Source organism: Amblyomma mixtum, chromosome 7 (genome assembly GCF_055824585.1).
Source record: "Amblyomma mixtum isolate Tamu chromosome 7, ASM5582458v1, whole genome shotgun sequence".
Classification (NCBI taxonomy): domain Eukaryota; kingdom Metazoa; phylum Arthropoda; class Arachnida; order Ixodida; family Ixodidae; genus Amblyomma; species Amblyomma mixtum.
This window is the reverse complement of record NC_143018.1, coordinates 8,763,855-8,790,178: the sequence shown is the minus strand read 5'-3', so window position 1 is coordinate 8,790,178 and position 26,324 is coordinate 8,763,855. Positions and strand designations below refer to the sequence as shown.

Genomic DNA, 26,324 nt, shown 5'->3' with positions numbered 1-26,324 from the left:
TTGTGCAGTAAGTACTTTCTTAGAGCATGGGTTCTGGTCTACGAGCACTGTTAATGCAGAGTGACTTCGATTAACGAAGCACCAGATAAGTGCTGAAAATCAGCATTATTATGGGTTCTCTTGAGCGCTTCCTCTTTCGACTTAAAGGCCAATTCACAAGAAAATTGCTTTTACTTGTATTTTCTGCACCAGCAGAACAATGTAATCATAGAGCAGATTTTCTTTCACTCAAGTTGAGCTGGTGCTTTCATCAGGAAAGATGATTATACTCCAAGCATACAGCATAGCTCACAGGTGGCCCAATTTACACGGTAAGCATGCGAATTTGTGCTTGTACTAGTTGTCACGACAATGAGCCGCATTACATGTCACGCTCCAGTGTGATGCCTGAAGGAAAGAAAATTGGTGGAGACACCATCAGAACATTCAATTATTTACTCAATCCACCTGGATTAGACAAAATTATTCACCACAGTAAAGTGCATGTTCCCTCTTCAAAGCAGAACTGGTTCAAAGTTGCCCCCAGGAAACAGGCACCACATTTTCAACCAATGCAGGAAGTGCACTGGATTTGTTATCTGCAATATGTGGACTTAACTGTCACATACAATGTACTAGTGCCCTCACCACAAGCTGCACCGATTAAGCAAAATGTGAGGTGCAGCATTTCGACTCATTCAGGTGAAGTAAAAACGTATGGCTTATGCTTAGGTGTTGGAACTTTTAGGTTTTTATTGTTCAAAAATGTGGCGGACTTTTTTCGGTGTTTATTTCAGAACACCACACACGGTATTTCTCAGCGAATATTGTTTTCTACATACAAATTTTTGGTTTTTATCAATGAAGCATATGATGTCCCTGTCCGATCAAAAGTGACGTGCAGTTTACATTAGCTTTTTTTTTTTTTTTTTTTTACTAGAAGCTCATGCAGCAGTGTTGTCTAAGAGTTGTCTTTGCAGAAGAAAGTCATACAGTTGTAACAAAAAGCAGGAATGCCAAAGCTAAATGACTGGGCCTTGTAGAAGACCGCACACACCATGCTCCGTGTGCAGAGGCAGCGGTGGAGCTGCCGCTTAATCATCGCGGAAGCCAGAACACGACACCTTCGTGCCATTCATGCATGGTTTTGCATTGACCATTGCTTGTTACGGCTCCAAAAGTTTTCAAAGTCCTTACATGCAGCCGAAAAACCTATTTAACGAAGCGATGGTCCGACGTCGATGGATAAGTCTGAGCAGACTGCACTACTCTAGCCAGTGCTTAGCTAAGTGGTCAAGCCTTCCTATCTGCAACGGCATGTCTAAGTTTGCGGATCAAACCATCGTAACAACTCACGGTCACTGTACTAAATCCCCAAGATACCTTTGCCTCACCATGTTCTTGGTTCCTGCACGTTATAAATTTTCTCCTGTGACTTACTGTAACTGGCATTGAATGACCAATTACACGTGACATGCATGCCAGAAATACTGGCCTTTTTGGTTCAAACAGAATTTGGAAAAGTGATTTCGGCTTACTTTTACCAGTGTTTTTCGGTTTAAACTGGAAAGTACAGCCTCTACCTATGCTCTATAAGCACAGTGCTCCAATTTATTCACCTACTACGTGCATCAAGACAGCAGAATTAGATATATAAAAAGATTGCCATGACACTCGAGCACAAGTTTAACTACAAGCGACTGCATTGTACTAAATGCCTCTTCACACAGCGCCCGTCTGTTGTGTCTTCCTTCTATCCTCATCCAAGTTCGCGCTGTTCTTCAGGAAAATATAATACCAACTCGCCCAAGCATCCATTTTAGCACAGTTGAGAGTCACAAAGGTTATGTGACCACTGCAACTTTCGACCAATGTGCGGGTGAACAGTATCGATGTTGACATGAGCAAGTGCAACATATGAACCACTTTCACGAATGCTCTCGCTCAGGCCAAGAGTTGGTGGGTGGTCTGCAATGTTACTAGTAACGATAAGCTGGATGTAGAACAAGCTTCAGTTTGATTCCGAGGCACTGCTGGTTGGTTTAGCGGAATGTGAACTGGGGTCGCAAGGCTTTCTGGAGAGCCTAGCAGGTGTGACTACCCTGCAACTGCTTTTCGAAGAATGCGACCGAGCTGCCGCGGTGGCTCAGTGGTTATGGCACTCGGCTACCGGCCTGAAAGACGCGGGCTCGATCCCAGCCACGGCGGTCGAATTTAGATGGAGGTGAAATCATAGAAGCCTGTGTACTGTGCAATGTCAGTGCACATTAAAGAACCCCAGGTGGTATAAATTTCCGAAGCCCTTCACTACAGCGTCCCTTATATCCTGGGTCGCTTTGGGTCGTTAAACACACCCATAAACCAAACTAAATGATTGCGACCATTTGCAATTGTTGCTCTGACTAAAAATGATGCAGAACCTCTGCAGCTCGCAAGTGTGAATGGGCATGAAGCAGACTCACACAGGCCTTACAGCCAACTCAGTCAGTCTACTTTTATTGAATCATGCTGCTCGTCGGCATCTCCTGCTGCACCTTGTGATCAGCTGGGTTGGGGGCGCTCTCGTAGCTGCACAACACTATCCCCTGCCTCTGGGCCTGCAGAGATTCAGAGTGTGCACTGCCGAATTACACGCTTGTCCTCAACATTAACAGTGGTAGAAATTGCTAAAGCTCCGGTCTCACTCCCACAACAACACTTGAGTGAACACGATGCAATGCTACGTGCTTATTAAACCAGCACCACCTCACAAGAGAGCTTGTGTGTTTGTAGATGCGACACAAAATCAAACTGCCACTGTCAAAACTGTTAGCAAAAACAGATCTGGGAACTCAAATCTTGTTTTCAAGAGCTCAAGGGGCATTGACATCGCATGTACAGCCTTTGTCAAAAGTTTAGAGCCCAGGGGGATTGCTTATAAGCACTATTGTGGCACTCCTGTAGCACTAATGGAAGCCCTACGCATCGGAGGGAGCAGGACCAGAAATCCTCTTACTTTCAGGAGATTTGGGACGCTGAGGACGCATTACGATCAAAGCAATGCGGCCCAGAAGCAAACCCCCTGGGCTCCAAACTTTTGACAAAGGCTGTACATGTCTGTTTTGTTTCTCAACGGTACTCAGCGCACCACAACCGTTCCCACAGCAACGGCCGTATGCTCTGCCAATGTAAATGGTTTTAGCAGGTGCTTAAACTATGCATACTAGCCAGCCTGTCATTTTCTTTGCACTAGTGAGGGTTTATCTACCCTGTCCAGAAAGACGAATGACTGCAAACACCTGCAACGCATTAAGGCCAGGAACTCTATGCAATGAAACTGCCATGAGCACAGATTCATGCAGGACAGAATGTGAATTCGTTAAGCAGCACAAGTGGGAGGATAACGCACAGAGCAAAAGATAAACGCGGTACGGCGGTGTGGCGAGCCGTCCAATTTCACAACAGTCAAAAAGATTGTGAACGTACCTCTGAGAACTCTCCATGCAGGCCGATGTAATAGACACGTGTCACGTCATCGCCAAAGTTGCCCGGGAAGTGGAGCGACAGGTGATGCACGCTGGAGAACTTCACAGCCCTGCAGAGCACCACAGCCCGCTCGTCACCCTTTGGCCATCACATCGACCTCCGCCAGTAGCGTAAACCGCCCAAAGGCTACCACACAGAAACGTGGCGACCATACAGAAGCTACCACACGCAAGCCAAAAAAGCAGCAAACCTGAGAGGGTACTCTAGGCTGCCACTGGCATCGTGCTGGAGCTCAAACTCCTGCTCAGGTGCTGCACGAGCGTCACTGAAGGTCATCTGAGGCCGGTTCTTGAATCTGCAAGAAGACATGCCCACATCATGCCGGTAACACTGTGAGGACGCGGTGGCATGAGGTCTGTTGGATGAAAGCAGTGGCATGCTGCACCTGCATACCCACTTGTCTTACAATATGCAGTTCAATGACCAGGCATTGAAAACAGAGAAAAGTTATGAATTTCCAGGACTTTATCACAAATGGTCCCTCCACTGCAGAAATGTAAAGAAATGAGATTTGTTGAGAAAAAGACAATTGCAACATAATTACATTTAATGCTGACGATTTCTGAATGTCGAAGAAAAATAAAATAGGTCGCAAATATGCAGGCACACAGAGTAAATTAGAGGCAAAACTGAAACCTGCTCCAATACCTGCTAAGCAGCACTATGACCACAGAAATTTTAGGCTGTTTTGCTGTTAGAGTTGGCTTTTGCAATTTTTCAGCAGGCCTCCTATACCACTGGCAGCTGCCACTTTGACCTTGCTTTGATAGGTATGATGGAAAACACAGAGCATGTCTAAAAGTATGCTAGCAATTCATGTAGCTCTGCAAGCAGAAATGAAAATTCCAATATTTTTTTAGGGGAATCCCTCGACGAGGAGCAGATTTGTAATAGGGGAGTAATTACTCATTAGTATCCACCCAAGTGCAGTCATACAGCTTCAAAGAAAAGCTAAACAGGTTCCACAGAAACTTTGTAGCTAAAGGGGTCATGACATGGCTTACCAGCAAATCATGCTTTTACGCTGCAGTTACTAGCCAGGACATTATTATGCGCACTTAAAAAGCAAGTAGGGCTCTACGTGCACATTTGTGCTAGAAATTGTAATTTGAAGTTATTGGCTCTAAGCCCCTACCCATGGCAGCACTGGCCATAATGAAGCAGCTTGAGTGAAGTCATAAACTGACAGCACCATCGTCTGCTGCGAAACCGCCATGCACAGTTGGTGCTGAGCAGACTGTGCGCCTACTTGGGTGCGGCCGCGGCACATTGTGGAGAAGTCAACCAAACTGGGCAGAAGCTAGACAGAAAAGGGATGAACACAGGCCTTTGTTGCCTTTATCAGCCTCCAACTTCACCCAACCCTGAACAATGAACAAATCATTCCCTACACTCACTACGCACAGTTCAGTCACAAGCAAGCATATAACTATCGGTTTATATCGTCAAGAACGGCGAGCGTACCAGTGTTGCCCAACTGCCCACATGGTTCAGGAGAACTTTTAATCATTCAATTACGAATTGTTCGCAGTACCAAATGAGCTCATAATGTGTCCAGTTGTTTGAGATGTGTAGCGAACAACATCCAATAAACAGCTAGAGTCCAAGAAATGGTGTCATGACCCCTTTAAAGAATAATTCATCGTGTACCGGGGTTATAACCCCAGAACATGGCCTGTCTGGAGCAGTCATTCTACCAGTTAAAGGGGCCCTGCAACGTAGATAAAGCATGAGGTCTTTATTCTCTTTATGCAGAGTAATGGATACTGTGGCGAATGAACGCCCAAAGAGATCGCCGAAATCACAACATTTAATATCTTAATCTTCTCCACCAATGCTCATTTCGAGCTGACGGTGTCGCAACGCAGAGGAAATGAGCTGGCATCGAGAGTGGGCACTGCCTTTCTGATCGGTTGGGCATCCAGTTTGAATATTGTTCCATCATACTCGCGAAATTGATCAAAAACGTTACGTCGCTCAGTACTGAAAGCTTTCTGCATGCCACAAAAACTGGAAAGAAACAGTGAAAGCAAACGAAAATGAATAACAATAAAGCTAGAGGGCATCAATTTCCATTCCACTGAAAACCTTCGTGGGGGTGAGCGCTGTTCAAACACCACCAAGAAGGCGGTGAAAAAAAAAAAATTCAGCAGCTGGGCGGCGTCTCTTCATGAGGCGTTCCTCTCGTTCTTTGGGTGTCCCAGCCACCTACTTAGCCTTTCTCGCCTTGCTTTCACTCTGTCGGCCAGCTTTGTACCATGCGTCGACTTCTGGATCGGAAGACTCAATTTCACGCAGCCTCTATTGCTGCCGTCACGAGTACAATCGCTCTCCTTCTTCCATGGTGCGCATCTGAGGAGCGAGCACATCGCTTCCGGCTTATATCCCAGCTGCGCGGCGCGACTCTGCGCATGGGCAGTGAGGTGAAGCGATGATGTCACGCACGGCGGAACTCAACGCAGCGGCTGCGGCGGAAGCCGGCGCACACTTGTGGCTCCAGCACAACTGGTTGCCACGATAACGGCACATGCGCAGTAGTGGCCTTTGCCCAGCTCCACGAAATGTGCTTTTGCTAGCCTAGTGTAGCTTTTGCAACAAAAGCCCCAAAAATATAAAGAGAAAGGCCGGACAGAAAACGGGATGTGAAGTTGGGGGGGAGAGCCTTCCAATCAATCCTACCGACAAAGAAACATCGGAGAGCTTCCTTTGTTGTTAGTCGCCCCTGCCCTGTTAATGGCACCACGTAGCGTACACGGGGCGAGGAACGCCATCATCAAAGCAACAATCACATGCAAGCTTCTGCTGCGTGTGTGCTATGCGTGGCTTTGATTGGAAGCGCCTAATCTCAATACTCAGTGAGTGAAATGGTTAAGTGAAGCGCGTTTTCATCTGATCTTTTTATTTTGAATTTTCGAAGTGAAATAGCTTTCGTTTGCATGCTCCGATTTCAACAATTCTTTTTCGCACTGGTCTTTGGAACGCATGATGAATCTATGATGGTATTAATTGGTACAGAGGAAAGCAATGTGATGCACTTTTAAGCTAACCAGGACGGCTAGCAGATAGCAGGATGAGATAAGATAAGCCAAGAGATAAGTAATTACCATTTAATAAGATATTGAAATCATTGACATTTTCACACTGTTTTAGAGTTAATACGGAGGGTAATACAGGGCTAAGATGAAATGCCGGTGAAACCAAACAGTCTGTCACTTAACCCAACCTTTTCGATGACCAACCGCGGCAGATTTCAATCATGAATGCACAGCTCTGTGGTAGGTGAATGACACTCACATGCGGACTTTGGACGGGTGTGTGCCAGCATCTCCTCCAACCACCAGGATGGACTTGAGCTTCACATTGCCCGTAAAGCTGCAAGGCACACACACAAGGGGGCGAGTGATGGCAGCGGGCCCGCATGCCTTGCTCAGCTATGGTACGCACGGAATGTTGAAGAGCAGCTCCTCGTCAGCGTCACTGTCCACATACTGCAAACACCGGAAACAAGAAAGCTCTCAGGCTGCACAACACTTCCACTGCAACTACGGGCACATCCAGTAAAATATCTAATTTGATTCGTGGATTTCTATGCAATAAACACACAGCTATTCTCTGGGAAACCTCCATGACCATGATTCTGCACAATGATAACATTGCAATGAGATGGCTATGGTCACCACTCTGTTTCATTAGAACAACTTGCTGCATACTTATGCAATGCACGACGTGATATTTTTTCCTCATGCAGCAGCAGAAGCCTACAGCATGATGAAATATGCACAAAGACTTGTAAAGCAGGCCTTTAAGGTATATACTATGTAGCTAAAAAAAAAAAGGTGAAACCACACTGAGAGCAACTCTGACATAAGTCAGTCTTGGAATTAAAGAGGCCCTCAAATGATTTTGATGGTAATATTCTAAAGAAACAACTCTGCAGAGGTGGTCTTTGTGAGTATTCAAGTCAAATTTAAAGCTCTGCATGGACCCGATAAGTTGTGAACAATTTTTAAACATTTCTGCTAGCATCCGAATACAGTGAAATTTCCCGTATCCCACTGATGTAAAGTGGCGAATCTGGGCAAGCCTTCTCATTAGGTGTGACGTGGGTGGGACTGGGCACAGAGAGGTGCAGTCTCGACCTGCTTTCTTTATATTTTTTTTCTTGCATCCACGGGGCTCAGTTAAAGGGAGAGAGGAGAAGCACCATTTATAACTGCCAATGTCTTCAGCATTAATGAAGCCAGCTTAAAAACTTCTGCCCTGCAGTGACGAATGATGGCATACCGATCGCTTGTGCAATTTTTCCAACCTCCGTAAGTATCATTTTGAGGTTCCTTTTAACTCGATTTTTGCCACCTAACCACACCTCGTACACTATTCTTTCCAATAATAGTTTAGCTAGCTGCAATGCCCCAAATGCAAAACAAATTTGCACCGAAGACCTTGCTGCCTAAGCCTTTGTTTTTGTAATTATGGTTTATGTTATTTAAAGTCCCAAAGCAACTCAGGCTACGAGGGACACCGTAGTGAAGGGCTCCGGAAATTTCGACCATCTGGGGTTCTTTAACGTGCACTACTAACATTGCACAGTACACAGGCCTCTAGAATTTTGCCTCCATCAAAATTCTACCGCTGTGGCCGGGATGGAACCCGTGTCTTTCGGGTCAGCAGCCGAGCACCATAACCACTGAGCCACCGCAGCGGCTAATAGGCATCTCACAGAGTTTGTTAATCCTTATATGCCTAGAATACTACACACAAAACACCACTTTTTGTGCAGTAACTTTACAAGCATAGTGTTGTGTGCATTAAGAAGGAGCCACCAGTCTTCTCTGGAAGTAGTCAGCAGATTCGACCCTATTGACTACATTGCGATTCCGCAACAAAAGGAAGCAAAATTTGCCTCTACTCCATTTCATACATAGCAGGCAAAGCTGCAGAGGCTGAGGAAGTAGTGCTGCCGCGAAGCCATATTACTCCGCCATATATCATTCGTTCTTCTTGAAGCCTTGGTGAGTGGATGAAAACAAAGAGCGGTATAAAACAAGGTGCTAGCATTGAAAATCACGGTCGAAGCTTTGAGGCGCTCAGTGTTCAGGCCCTCTGGCTACAATTTTCATTGCGTGTCAGCTACCTTTTGGGCGAGGATGGAGTCTGAGTGATTCACCCTACCAGCTGTTCATACCGCCAAATGTCATTCTTACTTCTCAAAGTCTCGACGGGTCACAGCACAAAAATGCAGCAAGAGGTTAAACGAAGTCAAGGAGGTTTCCAGTCAGAGGACTTAATATTGTCGCAACGAAAAATGTGTGTTCACTTCGGTAGTGTGAACTACTTTTTCGGCATGGACTTATCTTGCGTGAACAGGTGCACCAGCTTCGGCAGCGTTGCCTGCTATGTTCTACATGGTGCAAAACGGAGTTCTACATGGTGGGAAGGCTCGAAACTTGGTGCTGAGAAAAACATTTCCAATAATAAAAGCATGGTTCTGAATTCTGAAAAATTTTATATGAAAAAATGTTTTTTTTTTTTTTAATTTCTGAAGTTTGGGCATATATGTGTTAATCTCCCGTCAGAGGCAGATACCGCAAAAAAATAATTTACAGTGCACATGACGAGAACGTTAACTGCCAACGTCTTCAATGATAATTATTCACTTCTTAAACTGCTGAAATATCTCGAGTGCAGTAATGCAAATCGTGTCTTGCTTAAGATGTGGCACACAGTGTGAAAACGATAAACACGACGAGAGAGAGCTCATCAATAAAAATCTATAGATTTTATCCAGTTGAAAAGCTACCCTGCGTAGGGAGCAAGGCTTAAGGGAGAAAAAGTCGCGGATGCACCGAAAAAAAAAAAGAAACCTCTGTCGAGGGCATTTCGATCAGCAACGCAGACTGCACAGTGTACTTCAACAAACCCGGTGCATAGCAAACTGTCCCTTCTCATGAATGCTGGGCACGCAAGGCGTCGATGCTTCCGGCTGCAGGGAATACAACAACTACTCAATTCCAATAATTAATATTTAGCAACGACAATACCTGCCTGGCATAGACATCACAATACCAAGAACCATGACCATGCCAGTTATCCCAGAGAGAATTAATGCGCAAAATGATTTCCTCCCCGGTAGCAGAAATACTCAGCCCTTGTTTGGGGTAATAATATTTATTTCGACCCTTGTAGGCTGAGGTGGACTGAGAGGCCGAAGGCCCTAACATGGAGCCCGCGCGCGCTCCGTTTGTTTCGTTCCCCTCGCATTCTGAACAGTGAATGCTGATGCAATCGCACCTGGAAGTTCCATGGTGGGTTCTGGAACTTTGATCACCGCAAGCAGTTCGCGGTTATGCCGCAAACTGCTTGTGGGGTGTTTTATAACACCCCACAACGCAGAGGGCGTGCAAACGGTCAGTGCCAGAAAGACTTGCCTTGTCCCGATCCAGCCTCTGCTCCCAAGGTTTGAATACCGACTTCCCCGAGCCTTCCTTCGCCTCGTTGAGGCACTGCACGTTGTCAAGGTCTATTTTGGAGTAGAGCGAGTATTGCACGCCCATTTCGGGACCGAGCGGAGACGCTCCGCCGTGGCCGCCACACGGGTCGCCGCCGTCATCGTGGTGGTGGTGGTGCGCCATGGTTCTCCTCGAGGCGTGCAGACAATCAAGGCAAACAGCGCGACCTACGACGCGTCCAACTCAAAAGAAGAATCGCCACAACCACACAACTCGTTGCTCAAAACACTACGGGTACAGTGCGAGGGAATGCGCGCGATTGCGACCTTACGGCTTTGGTGGCTTTGGCACCAGCTAGGATTGACTCGTTTCACGCTGCGCCCAATGTTGGTTCCGCCATAAGCGCACATTCATCATCATCATCAGCAGCTACGGGTTTGTTCCTTTCTGCTGAACCTCCTGAATTAGTTCACAACAGGTTAACGGCAGTGCTATGGTGGTGCGGAAGCAGATCACGCTAGCAGCTCGCGGATCGCGTTAGTTTTAGCATGGCGCGTACCGCACCCCGCCACTGCGCATGCGGAGTTCGCCCTGAAGGCGCCAGATGGCGCTACGTTTCCGTCTAGTGTAGAGTTCCTGTATATGCTACCACAGTAACTCTAGTCTAGTCTGTTCGAGAGTTTCTGTATATGCTACCAATACAATAGCTCTAGTCTAGTCAACAGCGCGCTCTACTGCCGCGTCGGGACCAATCAGCGCGTGCGCAGTGGCGATAGGACGAGGAATAGTTTTCATGTGACGTCACGGGCGCCATCTTTGGGTACTGTGGCTATACTACTGTGTATGTATGTATGTATGTATGAATATATATATAGCTTCCACAGTGTACACTGGAACTGGTTGGTGATGGGCGGGTTAACAAAACGCCAAGGGTGCGCTTTGCGGACCCAGAGATGGCGGCCGCTATGACGTCGGTGAAAATGTATAAAGTAGCTCGGCTGACCCAGCCAGCCGCAGCGTTTAACTCGCTGGCGGTATGTGAACTGCACGAAACAAATGAGCGGGCACGTTGAGAAGGTTCCACTTTGTGAAAACGTCGACCCCCTAGGAATGTGGAGGCGCCGCCATAGTATATGCGAAGTACAGGAGTGCTGACGCGTGTTGAATTCGCCGATACCGAGGCCGCCTACTTTGTGCAAGGCAGCCATTGCCCTTGCTCACATGAAGGCCTCGTATTTCAGATTAAAAAACTGTACTACTTAAATTTCACGCACGGGCGACTGTCCCTGCTATTTGTATACTGACCTCGTCCAATGCCAAGCCACCACGTGGAGCTGTTCTGGGTGCTTCCGCAATTGGGGAAAAACGGCAACATAGCTGCCAACAAACAGCATAGCGAGGTCCGATACATAGAGCACAGATGGTCCCCGCGTCGGAGTTCTCCAGGTAATGCCTATATGCACACATTCAGTGACCTGATTTGGGCCTACCGAGCCGACAGCTCTACCCTACACTCACCCCTCCCATGACAATACCACCAAACCCTAAGGCGCTGCCTCCAAACACGAAACCTCCCATCCCTTTATATTCAGTCTCGCTGCCACAGAACCGTAATAAACCCCTCTTGCACCCTCGCCCACATTCTATTCCAATGCCCGGCGGATCCTCCCTCGCAAGGCCTGGAGCACTTCACCAGCTTGGAGGACTAGGAGACTCTGCTACGCTCTAAGGACCCAGTCCGGCAGAAGACCACCACGGACCGGGCTGCCGATTTGAGTGTAGCGAGGCCGTGCGGGCAACCAGGGGCCTGCGAGTCCCAAACTCCTCTCTGTCAATAAAAGTTTTCACTACTACTAGTACTACTAACTGCTGAAAGTGGCGTGTTATGCTGAATCAAGTGGAATCACTGCATATCATGTTGCTGCAAACCAGCTGATTCCAGGTATTGTGCATTCGAAGCAGCGCTACTTTGCTACATTCAAAACTGCATAACATTCTCACCAGGTTTGACTTTAGTGTTGCGAGTGCATGACAGTATTTGCTCGACCATTCTGTAGCGTGAATAAGGCAGCTACGACGCTTTGCCTTTCATCCGAAACATTGTCTGTGGTACAGCCGTTGGATATACACGAGTTTCTGAGGCGCTAGTTTTGGAATTTGAGTAATTAAACATGTGCTGTTTATCCACGATGTGTCCTGCAGCCGGCCAGTTTTGCTGCCAAGTTGCGGCATATAGGATGACCGCCTAACTGAAATACTGAACAGGCAGCTTGGTTATAGGAGGTATTCACCGACATCACAATGGCCGCCATTTTGTAGTCTGTAAAGCACTGCGAAAGGCTGAGCGCGTGTATAATGAGATTATCGCCTCCTGCTCTGGCCAACACTACTGAATCTGCCCCCTGAACAACAAAATGGTGCCCGTAACATCACGAGAACTTCACGCACACAAAGCGTTCCACAAAGAAAAGTCGACGTTGACGTTCAACGTTGTATCGCTAACAATGTAGGCGGGTTAGTCGGGTACCTCACGGTGCACTTGACACTGAGCGAGCTGGCATGAAAAGACCACCAACATGGCGCACAAGCCGCGACGACGTTCGCGCCGTATGGTAGCACGGCCTTAGATCAAATCTGCCCTGACCACTCTACATGCCTCGGCTTGTCCAGCCAGCCAATCTCCAGCTGCGGCAGATTGCAGCAACCACATTGGAAGGCAGGCTGGAGGGCAGTCCTTGATAACCGTTTCCCACGGCTCGGCTAACCACCCACGTAATCCCTTGAAGTCAATAAAACTTTACTCTGTTATGTCAACTGTGCCTGCCCAACGTTTCGTCTACTCAATGAGTATACTATTATAACCTCCTTGTGCCTAACACTACCACTGGTGAAGCTTACCATGCTGCAAATGCTCCAAACATTGTGCGCATTTTCTTGCATAACATCTCTGCTCAGTGATGTCTTTGCACAAGTTAGGGTGCATGGCTCCATGTAGGCTCTAGATCCTGTGCCCCGCCACACTGTATGATCCTGCTGTGTAAGGGAGGTGTCCGCAGCTCGAGCTGTACCAGGCACACAACTATGCGCTGCCGCTGTGTGGGGTACACTGCACACTGCTGAAAAATCTGTTGACAGGAATCTGCTGCTTTGAAATGGTTTAACCTGGAATCTGCAGGTAGTACCCTACTGGCTTTCTTTTGATTTAAGTTGTCCTATAAGAACACCAACTGGTTTTGTGTGATAATCTGGTGAAAATATTAACCAGTTCAACTGGTTTACGGAACAACTGGAACCAGGAGTATACTGGTCCCAGATGTGGCTGTCCATAAAAGGATTTTGTCTGGCCCACTGCTAGACAAGTAAGGCACTTGATGGGAGAGACAGCAAAGGCTGCGTACAAAACTAGCAAACTTGAGAAGAGGGGAAAGAAAGCGCATTAAGTGCACATGAAGACTTAGAAGTGCACAAAATGTTTCGCTTTATTCAGACAGGACACAGCTGTGGGGGAATTCTGCCCTGTCACAAAAAAAAAGAGACAAGGATGAAATACTTATTGCACCATGCAAGAACCTCCCACAGTTTTGCTTTGGCTTGGTGCTCTTGTGCCCTTGCAGGCAGCAAGAGTGGTTCACACAATCTATGCTATCTGCTGCTGTCCTCAGCCTGCATGGGGATATGAACAGCGTTTCTTATGCCGCTGCCCACATACCTCAGCACCAGCCCTAATAATGCCCAGGGTGAAAACAAAGCGAACACAAAAACTAATCTCAAGTGCACTCCAAATAATTTATGAATAGCATGCCAAAAAGAAAAAACACACACACACAAAGAATAATGTACATCACTGTATTACTAAATGGTGCCGGGACGACTTGACGACAAGGCGAAAATCATAGCTTCCTCCAGCAATAACATCTCATTCGTCGTTCACCTACAGGTGCCAAGAAATGGACAGGAATTGAGATCGAGGTACCTTTGACCTCGGTCTGCAGCAACTTCTCTGTCACAGTTTTCATTCACTGCGGGGACCTGTGCTCTAGATGTGCAGCATAATAATGATGCATTGCAGAATTTGAGAACTGCTTTGGTACATCGCAGACACAAAACCTATCAACAAGCTCTCGGACTGACATATTTTGCCTTAGTTGCACTGAACACAAACTTTGCTCTGCCCCTATCAACACGAGCTCTTTACTTGGCTGTCAAAAGCAGTCTGTAGGTTTTTTTCAAGCGTGAACGGAGGGTGTTTAAAGGCCAGCTGTGAAGAGGGATTCAACAACAAGTGTCGACCTTCATTGGTGTGAGACGAGGAGTACGATGGCTGGTTTCTGGATGGAACACTGCATGTTTTTTATCTTTTAACGACATGTGTGGTCTTGAGCATGCAACATGAGGCAAGCAGAAAAGGAAGAGTTGAAATGACGTGAAAAAAAAAAAAAAAACACTGTTTCAACCAACGCTCTGTTTGTCCTGGCCATTCGGCTGCATCCAGGGTCGTCCAGGGCTCAGCAAAACTGCAGGCAAAAAAATCAAGACCTGTGAGCTGCAGACAGTGATGGCAATTGCACAACACCGCATATAGCTACAAAGATAAGTGAAGCTCCTTCAAATAGCACAGTGTAGCTGTAAACATAGCCAGTTGGTCAAATGTTAAGGGGAATCCCCTGTATGGGGATTCCCCTAAACACTGCTAAAGCTACTGCTCCAAGACAGGTACATTATCAAGTCAAACTTATAGAAATTGTACATGTATGTGTGGAGTTGGGGAGGAATACGACAAGCTTGAAATCACTGACTCACACTGAGTGCATCTAAATGCACTTCATACAAAGAAATGGCAGCAGAATTGATGCGCTCAAAGAAAAGTGCAGTACCGTATATATTCGTGTAAGGGCTGCACTTTTTTTCCGCGGTTCTCACGGGGTGCAGCCCTTACATGGAACCAGCGTTTTTCTGCAAAAAATTTCTGCTACAACGCAGCCCCGACTACGCGTCCGTTTTTTACGCGGCGATACCCATTTTTATGACGAATTAGCGCAGGCGCGACAAATCCTTCGAATACACTGTGCATTAAAAGTGTGGATTGTGCCTGCACGATCTGCGCGATTACCACCCGCAGTAAGGCAGGTTGCTAGCGGTTGCTTGATCACTGTATTACTTTCTTGGCGAATTTCACGTGATCATACGTTAAGATTCACCTAAGGTGGGGTGCTTGTGACAGCTTGGAGCGGCGCGTCACCACCCAAAAACGCGCCACTCGCGTTTTCTTGCATGGTGGGGTACACCCAACACGCCTGCACCCCATCCTGGCTTTTGCACAGCATAACGTTTTGTCAATCCTTTCTGGTGCGAACACCGAGCGAGCTAGCGTCGATGACAGACCGCGTGTGCGGGGTTCCAGGCTGAGCACGGCGCTCGAGACGACGCGTTCGTGGTCTTAGCGATTTTTATGTGGCCAAAATTATGCGCGCATGAAACAGTTTTTGGCTCACCTTTTTTTTTCGAATTGCCGGTGGCCAAGTTGGGGGTGCGGCCCTTACACAAGTGTATACGGTAACTGTGCTCCACAATACTTGACCCTTAAAGGGCAACATAGGGCAGTGGGCTGGGTGTCTCCAGCACCCACGCAGCATCATGGCCTGGCTGCCCCTGGTGGTGGGTATGTACGGCGATCACAGGGCTGCTTCTGGGGTGGCTATTGCAGCTGTTCAGCGCAGATGGCACAGTGCCCCTAGGGGTTTTAGTAACGTTTTAAATAACATCAGGTTCCGTAAAGTCCCTTTTCTAGAGCACAAAACAACTGCTCTTCAAAGCACAGAGCAGAATTACTCGCATAATGAATCCACTTTTTTTCCAGAAAAGTTGACATCAATTTGGGGGGAGGGTTCATTACGCAGGAAAAATGTTTGGTGTTTCTACACGCAGGTGTAGGGACACTAAACTTTCGGTTTTGAGTTTATTTCTTTGAAACCGTGAGTGAGACATTGGCATGCATCGATCACCATTCAGAATTTGGCTGCAGCCACCAACTAATTTGTAAATTTTTTCTATCTCCTACTTTCAGTTTCCATTTCAACAGTGGTATGGTGGCTATGACATCAAAGACTAGTAGAGACAATGTTGAGATCATGTGAAACACAAAAAACTGCAATAAAGTTGCTGCTGTACTGTTTTAATATACTCCAGCTCTTATGCCCGCTTGCCCCAAGAAAACAAATAATCAAATAGCAATTTTTGTACGCCCCATGTGACCTCCACACAGTCTCAACTCGTCTACGACACCACAGCCACTCTTGCACCGTTGAAGCTGAAATAACACGAGAGAAAAAAATTCAATGATAAATTATTTACTGGCTTCCACGAGATGATCGACGTTTACTGTTGTCCTGCCCACCATTCCAAGGAAAGAATGCACAACTAAAATTTGGTGTCCATACTCCTTTAAATGCATCAAGAAAAAGGTGGCGTTTTATAAAATCTGCCAGAAGCCCGTGGGGACACCTTTCTTTCTGGACGCCACCAGCGTGCAACTGGCTCCAAGCCACCAGGAAACGGAGGTTCCTTTGCCGTTCAGGTTCTTGTACACTGATGGTTTATGGTTTCTGGAAGTTTAACATCCCAAAGCGACTCTGGCCATGAAAAAATTTTCACCACCTGGGGTTGGTTAACTAAGAAGGCAGCACTATTCTTTCTAGCTGCTGCTATCCTAGTCACTTTTATGTCTGGTTTCTAATTTCTCCTCTTTTCCACATCTGTGAATGGCCCAATGTGACTGGGTGCTGCACTACATGACTAACGGTGATTTTTATTTGGCTGGGAAGGAGGTCGAGACCTCAGCTCATGTGCATGACATTACTCTATTGTGACGGACTATATTGCCACCCTGTAACAATACTGTAGCCATTTTCACTAGCAACTGCATGAACGATTACCTGCTGAGCACAAACTAGAGGGACACTTAAGTTTCTCTTAACAGTATGACATGATAGCATTAAAGGATCTCTATGGTCGCTTGGGGGCCCCTGGTACACATATCGGTACACATACACATATGCTTTATTACACATCATTGTCCATATTGATTGGCGATGCTCATTAGTGACCGGAATTAAATAAGTGTTCTTGTAATGTAATTCGCCTACCCTGCACTGTGAGGTGCTCGTACAAGACTTCCATTCATTCCATGAACTCAAGCTCCATGATGGTGTAGAGGTAGTGTGCCCTGCTTTTGAGCCAGAGGACAGCGGTTCAATTCCACTTGATCCCCCCCTTTTTTAAGCGAAGCTTCTTTTCTATGTCACTACCCTCTTGACCAATCAGGATTTTTCAGCCACGCTGATGCAGGTTTTACACCGAACGAGACCTTTAATGCTGTCGCATTTATATATCATCATTCTACACCAAAAACTGATTACAGTAAGGACACAAAACAATGAAAAAAAACTCAAATTTTTTCACCTGCGCTAACAAGTTTCAACCATTTTTTGGAGGGGGATGTTGCCGTGCAATGGTGGGAATACGGATTAGAGGAGAAAGCCAGTTGAAAGTGGTACTGCCGCTACCTTCAGATATTCTTTTCCCAAGTTCCCGAAGGTCACCTCCCAACGTGCACAAGATGGTGCAGTGTGCCTACCTTCCACCGGTGCCCACACTCATTGCAGTAGCAGAAGGTGGTCATGGGTTCATCAGCGCTGCGCGTCTGCACCTGGTTGTAGGTACAGTTGTTTTTCTTGCACTTGCCACACTTGAGCAGGTCTGTCTTGGTGCCGCCCGTCACTGCCATCTGGTGGTCGTTGATGGACTCCTTGGTGAAGCGCTGCCGCAGCTCCTTCATTTCATCGCTCGCCATCTCCTGCAAGATACAGTAGGTGGCGCAAAGTGAGAAGGACCATGGCACACAGCTATCACACTAGACAACTATCACCTTGCTTCCTACAGCCTACGCTGTCATCCGCACCAGCGCCCTTCGAGCAACACTTCGACACGTCAGTCACAGCCCAGAAATCTGCAAGAACATACATCGTCTGGCGGCCCGCATCCTGCAACCCATTCGAATTGAGTGGGTCCCACGTGACCTGCTGAGTTTATGAACCTCTGCAGATTCTGCAACTCCCCTGGTGACCTTACCCTCATCAATGCCTCGGTCCTTCAGCATGAATGATGCTACCCTCATTCTCACAAGAAAGGAATGCCACCAGCGCTGCACACGTGCTCTCGTCCCTCTGTGTGCGATGACCCTCCCCCGCAGTCTTATCTGTGCAGAAGAGGTTGTTCTCCGAAGCATATGGGTCAGGTTGCCTTCACTCCTGCCATCACTTGGATGCAGCCCCAATTTCGATACTTATATGCCCGCCCAGGGTGTCCTGCCTGCAACTCCTAAAATGCTGAGGCCGATATTCACCACCTGTTGTGGGTTTGCCGGTGCTGAAGTTAATGAGACTTTAGCACGTGGCAGCAGCAGGTCTCCTGCCAAATACCCCATCCTCATATACTGCTTGGATGCAGCGGCCACATCACCGCTCCCTCCTCACCTACATTAGATTGGCCCGCATTTTCTAATTCCCCCCCTCCCACCCTCTTTCTTTCTTTTTACCTTCACAACTCCCTCTATGACCTGATGGAATAAATAATGTCACCAAAAAGCCCTGTCCTGTGGTGCCAGCAGCGGATAACTTATCCCTGCAAGCTTCCTAACCTCATCCACTCAACTGAACCCCCCTTACCCTCCCACCCCCTTCCTATGCTTGCCCTCTCTTAGAGTCTGTTCCGTTACCCTAAGGAACCATGGGAGACCTTGAACAGACTTATTGGCAGTGCTATGGTTCTAAGGTATGAATGCGTACCGATTCCACACAGCGAAATGAAAGTGAATTTGAGAATAAAAAGGTAACTAAAAAAAATCACTGGATGGTTACGAGTGCGTGAGCATCAGCTGTGGTGTGACAGCAGACAGCAAAAAAAGAAAGAAAAAAAAAGCTGGGAGCCGGGCCAGCGGACGCCTGTTATTTTTGTCCAGCAGTAGGCTTCAGACCAGCCACCTTCTGCAGCCAAGGTGGATGCCCAAACCACTAGGCCACCCGTTGGCTCCTGTCTCCTTCCCTCTCCCACTCCTAAAAGTGGAGGTGAATTTCCCTCTCTCCACTCTGTCAGCTGCCACCAGGTGGCACTGCAGATGCGGATGGCACCAAACTGAGGAACGATTTAATAAGAGCTAGTCACTCAAAAAAACAAATTTTTCAACCAGTTGCACGATGACTCTCATTAGAAATATGGCACATGAAAATGATGCCCACCAAAAATATAGTGAAAATGTAAACACCCTAAAAGCATTGAAAGATTGTAATGTGTTGATACTGAACATTAATGAACCAGCACAGGGCAAAAATCTAGCTAACTATTCTGACACCGTGGTCTTAATAAAGTCAACCAGATTTAGGGAAAGTTCAACTGGCGCTAATAGTGTTTAGCGAACGAAAGACGACACAGGAATAACTAACTATTCTGACACCGCGGTCTTAATAAAGTCAACCAGATTTAGGGGAAGTTCAACTGGCGCTAATAGTGTTTAGCGAACGAAAGACGACACAGGAATAAGAAAGCCCATCAACCATAACACAGCTGCTGAGCACAGGGCTGCCACCATGTTTGGTGGTAGTGGGAGTAAGCAGAAGGGCTGATATTATAAGGGCAGTGAACGACACGGGAAGAAGAAAAAAAGCCGGTAGTTTCTGAACCCTAAAAGAACAATGCATGCTCAGTGGGATGGGTGCAATATATTTATTTATTTATTTTCTTACTTCGGTTGCCCACAAACAGTAGTTTTTCTGCTCAAAAAGCGGACCATTATACTGTCCATAAAAACAGAACATTATGTCAGGCACAGGTGAGGTTCTAGCAGCCATCATCTAGCAATTTATATAGATGGTATAGTATTATTACTTATATTTAGGGGCTGGACTTTCCAATTTAAACAGAAAACGATAAAAAAAGGCAAATTCGATTTTGAGATCTGGTTTAAACCAAGAAAGGTCAGTGTACTTCACATGCATGGCACAGCTAGCTAGCTACTGATTTGTAGATTGTTAATTTTGGGTTTTGTCTTGAAAAGACACGTGGGCTATGAGGAATGCCATGGATGAGGGCTTCGGATAAATTTACGAATTACACTCAAAGTAGAAAATTAATCTGCGATGTCAACGCACGCCAAGGAACCCCAGGTGGTATAAATTAATCCGGAGCTCTCCACTACAGTATCCCTCATAGCTCACGTGTCCTTTCGGGACAAAAAAAACTCCACAATTTACAATTTTGGTTCAAGGTGCAGGGCAAGACTGTGCACTGGTCTATGTGCCGCATTTTCGGTGGACGTCAAGAATGCATGATGCCCCCAAATGGGCCTCTCTGGCAGCAAACGTGCCACTGGAACTTGCCTCTGCGCTCATGCGAGCAATGCGCTCTGGGTCGATGGCACCATGCAACACGTTGAGACGCAAGGCAGGGTTCCTGGAGTCCTTCAGGTTGGAGACACGGCTGCGCACGCGGTTCTTGTACTTCATGTTGGTGTCCCCAAACTCGTTATAGATACGTGCTAAGAGTCAAGGCTGCAACTGAACCATGTCAGGAGGTGCCGCCCACGGTGCTGGCGATCACACTGCAGCTGGCAAAGATACTGAGGACCACTCAATCGAACTTTTGTTTTCAGCAAAAATTCAGCAAAATTGTATGGCTTTCTCTGGCTATGCTGATCTTTGGCTGCGAAAGATGCATTTATTTATTTATTTATTTACTTGTTACCTGAATCCCCTGTTTCAGACATCATAGCAAGAGGAAGGGCGGGGGGTGGGGGGGGGGGGTGCATATTTGCAACAAAATTACAACAGCAATCACATTTGCAAACCATAGTAAATGCTGAAACAATATTTAGTAGAAAAACATTCCATTCTCGAATTGTAGGCACAAAAAATGAATAATGCATGGCGTAATTTCTAAAAGAAAGTTTATGAACTCCGAAAGAATGATTGCGCCTTTGCGATACACAGGATGGAAGCTTTAATTATCCCTGCTTTAGAGTGGTATAAACTGTGAAAAAATTTTTGTGTCAGATTTCTCCTGTGCCCTTTCATGAAGCTCCTGCCACTTCAATCTACCTGTTATTCCCTGGGCACTAAGGTTTCTACTCCAACTGCCGTGAACAAGTTGAACTACCTTGTTTTGTACCCTTTCAAGTTTATCAAAAGTCTGGCAGTGTGCAGATTCTAGAACACACAAGCATATTCTAATAATGAGCAGAGATAAGAAAAATATAAATTTTCTTTGAGAATTTTGTTGAGGCAAGGTCTCTTTAAAAATCGTCTGACATCCAATTCACACCAATGACGCCAAAACCAAAACAGATTCCATGATCACCTTTTGGAATTGAATAGCTGTGTAACCTAGCCTCAGAGATCTACACACAAGCATATATGCACAAAATGCAAAAACAGCGAGTGTTGGCAACAAGTGCAGTTCAATTTTGTTCCTTTCTAGCCTATAAACACTCTGTTTTCAATTAAAGTACCGTCTTCATTAGAATGCGGTAATATTTATTTTATTTTTATTTTATTTAATTTATTTAAAACATACTGCAGTCATTGAAGACCAAGCAGGAGGGCAATACAGGTCATAAGTAAATGCAATTCAGCGCCACCATTAGCAAGTAATCACAAAAAAAAAACACAAGCAATCATAAGCAATCAACAGGTCAAAGCAGTCAAAGCAATCAAACGCGCAGCATGCAGTGCAAACACAGAAAAAGAAAGAAAAAGAAATGAATCAGCAAAGAGCGAAGAGTAACATCAACCCAGAGCTTTTCGTACTCGTTCTTCGAAAACATTTGCATCATGCGCGGAAAAAACTTCTATTGGGAGTGCATTCCATTGTGAGACAGTGCGCGGAAAAAATGAGTTCTTAAACCTGTTAGTACGCGCAAAGATTGGTTCCAGGTTGTAAAGATGGGTGTGCCGAGTTTGACGACCCTCACGTGGATGAATGAACAATTGCGCATTGATACCAAGTTGGTGATTGCAGAGCCGATACAGAAACCGCAGCCTGGAAATCTTTCTTCTGCTTTCTAAGGTCAAAATGTTGTTAGCACTCATTAGAGACGATGGGGAATCTAATCTGCGGTATGAATTGAATATGAAATATGAATTGAATATATCGATACAAGTCAGCTGCAAGTTACCCCCAACGTTTCTTTCGAGCGAACACATGCAGAAACAAGCAAGCTTTGTACAAGCTTTGATGACTCAGTCAGCAAGGCATATATGTCCAGATCCCTTTGACAGTGCACACTTTTTCAGAAACAAACCAGTAGCGGCAAACTGCAATGCAATGCAAGTAAGCCAAGCATGAAAATCAATCTTGCTGCAAGGCACACAACAGTATGACAAACATCAAGTAAACAAAAGGATATATTCCTCGATCTTGGCTGCCAGGCCGTCCAAATTGCACCCATCAGGCATGTCTGCATAAAACACACACATGCACATAGAGTGGTACATACAAAATAGAACACTCAAAGCACTCGATGGAAGCACCAAACATGACCAGAAAAATTAAGACAACAGACCTGAAAATCAGCTGCATACGTGAAAGAATTTTTCAATAGATAAAACTTTCAGTCAGCATCCAATCGTTGTAGGACTGAAAATGCATGCAGCAAAAGGAATTTAGTGATGGTAACACTTACGCACAAGCGTAGTAGCTGAAACCCTGCAAATGTAGTGAAATGTCACCTTTTTTTCCACTTCACAGGACAGCAATTGGACAGTGAGTGTGTTTACATAATGTTTCCACATGATGTTTACATGGAGATAGCATAGGACAAGGGCTGAACTAACAACTAAAATTTTTATTGAAAAACGGCCAGAGTAACAGCCACGCAGGCGCCAAGCCAGGGCAGGTAATCTACAAATGATACTTCAAAAAATTGATTTCCTGTAACATAAGTGTTATAGGTGATGAACTTATGCGAGAATCCCCATGTTTTGCTATCAGAAGGTCACAAAGATTTCACGTGCCTTATGTGTTTTTGTGTGGGCCACAATGAAAATATCCCCAAAATGTGAGGACATATTTTGCGGTACATCTGCTAGCATCTGCTGCTGTAGTGGATGTATCGGTAAATCTACTCCCTGTTTCGGGGTGTTTCTATTTTGGCCAATGGAAAAACACGTAAGGCATGCAAAATCTTCAAGGCCTTCCAGGTAGCGAAACATGGGGAACGGTGTTTTGTGTTGTCGGGAGGGGTCTGACTAGAAAACACAAAGGGCTAAAAGCGGAAGACCCTAGCGACGCCCCTTGGGAATTTTGATAACTGCGCCAGGTACAGTGAATTCTTCACCAGCTACAAATGACTTATCACTTTCATGTCTCAACACTATTTCTACAGGAAGTACTGCCAGAATAGGAAAGCAGTCCAATGAGTTCTGTCGAGATACAAGAAGAAGAGCAATGCTCACTTTGCATGCTGCCCAGTTGACCTGCATAATATCACTGCGCCCAGCAACTTCAAAAGCACAAGTCAAGCACAAGCTCTCAGGGTCATCTGCACTCTTTCTGAGAGGTAAGGCTGCCATTAGTGTCAAACTGAACTTCATGCAAACAAGTGTGGTGCTGCCATCTATAACCAAAGGCCATGCATCGGAGAGAAAAACAATTTTGTTGTAGTTTGCTTTTTCTGGATGGCCGCAAGATTTTCCACAGGGACAGATTTCATAACTTCCATAGGGGTGGAAATCTAGAACTTCGTTGGCAATTTCCTCAGTAATGCAGCAATCTTAAGCAAAGAACCAAAATAACAGTGTCCTCGAAAGGCAATCTACCATTCCAACATAGCTGTTTGTTTTAAATTATTTTCAGCTTTACTGTCCCTATAAGCATGCACTTGAATCTCAGTATATGAACACTAACGAGTTTTGCCTGCATCAAAATGCAGCTGCAACACAGGTTTTGAATCCACAACCTCATTCTGGGCGAGAAAATGCCGTAAATGCCGAGTGCCCGCACCGGCTCCCCAAAGAAGGTCCCACCACAAACCATGGTTGCATTGCCCTCATTCATCCTAACGCTTGAACACACTACTGAGAAGGTTGCGATAAATATTTGAGTCGCACTCACCGTCACACTTGAGCGCACTGCTGAGAAGCTCGCGACACTTGAGTCGCACGGCATTTGTGGTGTCTGCAGGGAAGGAGGTCTGCTTGGCATTGGGCCGGCTTGCAGCTGCCGACTGCTGCTGCTGTTGCTGCTTGGCGGAGGCACTCGGCTTAGGCTCGGGCTCCTTGGCTGGGGCCTCCTTGGAGCTGGGTGTCCCCGAGAGCAGCTTTTTCCAGCTTTTGATGAGAACCTTGGCCAGCGTGATCACTTCTTCATCACTGCTCGACTTTCGCAAAGAATTGACCGTCATGCCAATCCGTGTTCGCTGGAACAGGGGCATGCTCAAGTCAGTAAACATGTCCGGCAAGCTGGTTGAGGAGCAACTCCGTGATCTGAAATTCACCTTGCCACAGCCACAGACCACAAACGGATGGCAATGGCTCAAACACACTATGAAGCCGCAGAAGCACTGACTGATGCATTACAAGCTTGAGAACTACTCAGTGTATTGTTCATGCATTAATGATCTCATCTCCCTTAAAGCGACGCCGATTCTCTGGGTCTTTCTGGATATGTTAGCAAATGTCCAGCAGCCAACACACATTTATTGCAGAGGAAATAGGGTTTTAAAAATCTTCCTGCCAGTCAATTCATTTTGTGATGTCCTTAACGAAAAAGCCGGGTTGGCACCATTTTGAAGTGCATAGCAGTGTAGCGTGGCTACAGTGTACTAGTAGCGTGGCCTCTGGGATACTCGCCTAAAAATCGGTGTCGACGCACGCATTTTACTTGCGGGATCGGCCGGTGATGGCGACACCAGTATTCTGTTCTTCGGCTTTTCTACCTTATGAAAGCTCAGTTTTCGGGCAGAGTGGTCTATTTATAATTAGAACACGGGACCCTATCGATTCAAGCTAATTCCTATTTGTCCTCTGCGTCCCTTTAATAACAGACTGTCTATTCGTAAACATATTTGAGACCTTTGCAATGATTTGTTTAAATTTCGCGCTGAAAGAGAGAGCTAGCACGACACTAAACAAATGAAGTCACCTCAGCGCATCAATTAACAGAACACATACTCGAAGCATAAGCAACAAAGTGTTAACCGAAAAATGATCGTAGAGCTGTACTAAGCTTTCGGGCCTACCCCGAAAGCCAGTTATCGGCGTACAACACGAGCAGAGCGTAAGCTGCGTCTGCACATGAAGGCTGCACAGCTTCTTCAAAATTAAACTTCTCGGTGAAATTAATGCTCGTCGTTATCTGGACCATTAAATTCTGCCCGGGTGCCGTCACGTAAAGCGGCAAGTGCCGATAGTTGGAAGTCTGCAAACCGCACGCTCTAAAAGCTAAATGCGGCATTACCTGTAGGATCTCCAATGTGATTGGCAGCTCTTGCAGGTTCTTCAAGAGATCCAATGCTTGTGTCTGGTCCTGCGGGGCGGGATTAGCTTTCAGTGCAAATTCCAAACGCCGCTCGCACAAAATATGAACTGCTCGCGCCGCGTTCAGTTGCTACTGAAACATTCAGCACAACAGTGCGTCGCAAGAAAAGCGGACGCTCGCGTCCAAGGAGACGTACGTTTATTGCGAGCACCAAAACTCAACGAAGCGCATTTGCAGATCGACGAATACTATCCTATTAGCCATGACGAGCGCTAGAGCCTAGCATGAACCGTGCGACCGCGCGGACGGCCAACGAATACCGGCAGAGCACATCGAGGGGCACTTACGTCGCTGGCCCCAGATGCCATTTTGTCCAAACGTTTGGCGATTTTCATTACTTCGTCTTCGCAGCCCATTTTGCCCCGTGGTATCAATTAACAGCTCCAGACACACGCCAGCAGCACTAACCCACCTAACCCTCCATGAACAGCGAAAGCGCTTGCTTTGCTTCGGCCAGGACGCAAGGTGTTGTGGGATTGGCACTGGATTGGCGCTGCGATCAACACTGTTACATTCGAAGTTCTGCACCGAACTGCACGAGTGGTCCAGTGTAGATTTGATTTTTATTTTTTTATACAGAATTGGAGCACGAAAGCACGTGCACGAAAGTTTGTTGAAAAGCCACTGCTTGAGAAAATTCTAATACAACCTCTACCGCTTCTAAAACCGGAGAGTAAGAAACTTTATGATCCCAACCATGATCCCGACCAACACCATTATTCACATAGAGTTTCTTACTGTAAGAAACTCTTATGATTATTCAACTACAGCATTTGAAATCGGTGC

General features: G+C 46.2%; 2 protein-coding genes across 3 annotated transcripts; both read right to left on the bottom strand.

Annotated features, from left to right (window-relative positions):
• Window positions 1-2,459: 2,459 nt before the first annotated feature.
• On the bottom strand, window positions 2,460-13,275 carry LOC149334916 (PITH domain-containing protein CG6153). Its single transcript, XM_089551569.1, has 6 exons — window positions 9,933-13,275; window positions 6,949-6,992; window positions 6,799-6,876; window positions 3,695-3,799; window positions 3,445-3,553; window positions 2,460-2,576 (listed from the first exon to the last, which is right to left on the bottom strand). Exons 1-6 carry the CDS (start codon window positions 10,134-10,136, stop codon window positions 2,475-2,477), a joined length of 642 nt encoding a protein of 213 aa, XP_089407695.1. The 5' UTR covers window positions 10,137-13,275; the 3' UTR covers window positions 2,460-2,474.
• A 510-nt stretch (window positions 13,276-13,785) lies between these two features.
• On the bottom strand, window positions 13,786-26,017 carry LOC149334915 (transcription elongation factor A protein 1-like). 2 transcript variants are annotated; one of them, XM_089551567.1, is made up of 7 exons: window positions 25,826-26,014; window positions 25,458-25,526; window positions 24,114-24,417; window positions 22,408-22,458; window positions 20,384-20,538; window positions 17,587-17,805; window positions 13,786-14,467 (listed from the first exon to the last, which is right to left on the bottom strand). In XM_089551567.1, exons 1-7 carry the CDS (start codon window positions 25,892-25,894, stop codon window positions 14,459-14,461), a joined length of 876 nt encoding a protein of 291 aa, XP_089407693.1. In that variant the 5' UTR covers window positions 25,895-26,014; the 3' UTR covers window positions 13,786-14,458. The 2 variants fall into 2 exon arrangements, with proteins under 2 accessions (XP_089407693.1, XP_089407694.1); XM_089551568.1 differs by lacking the exon at window positions 25,458-25,526 and having other exon boundaries at window positions 25,826-26,017.
• Between the last annotated feature and the right edge of the window lie 307 nt (window positions 26,018-26,324).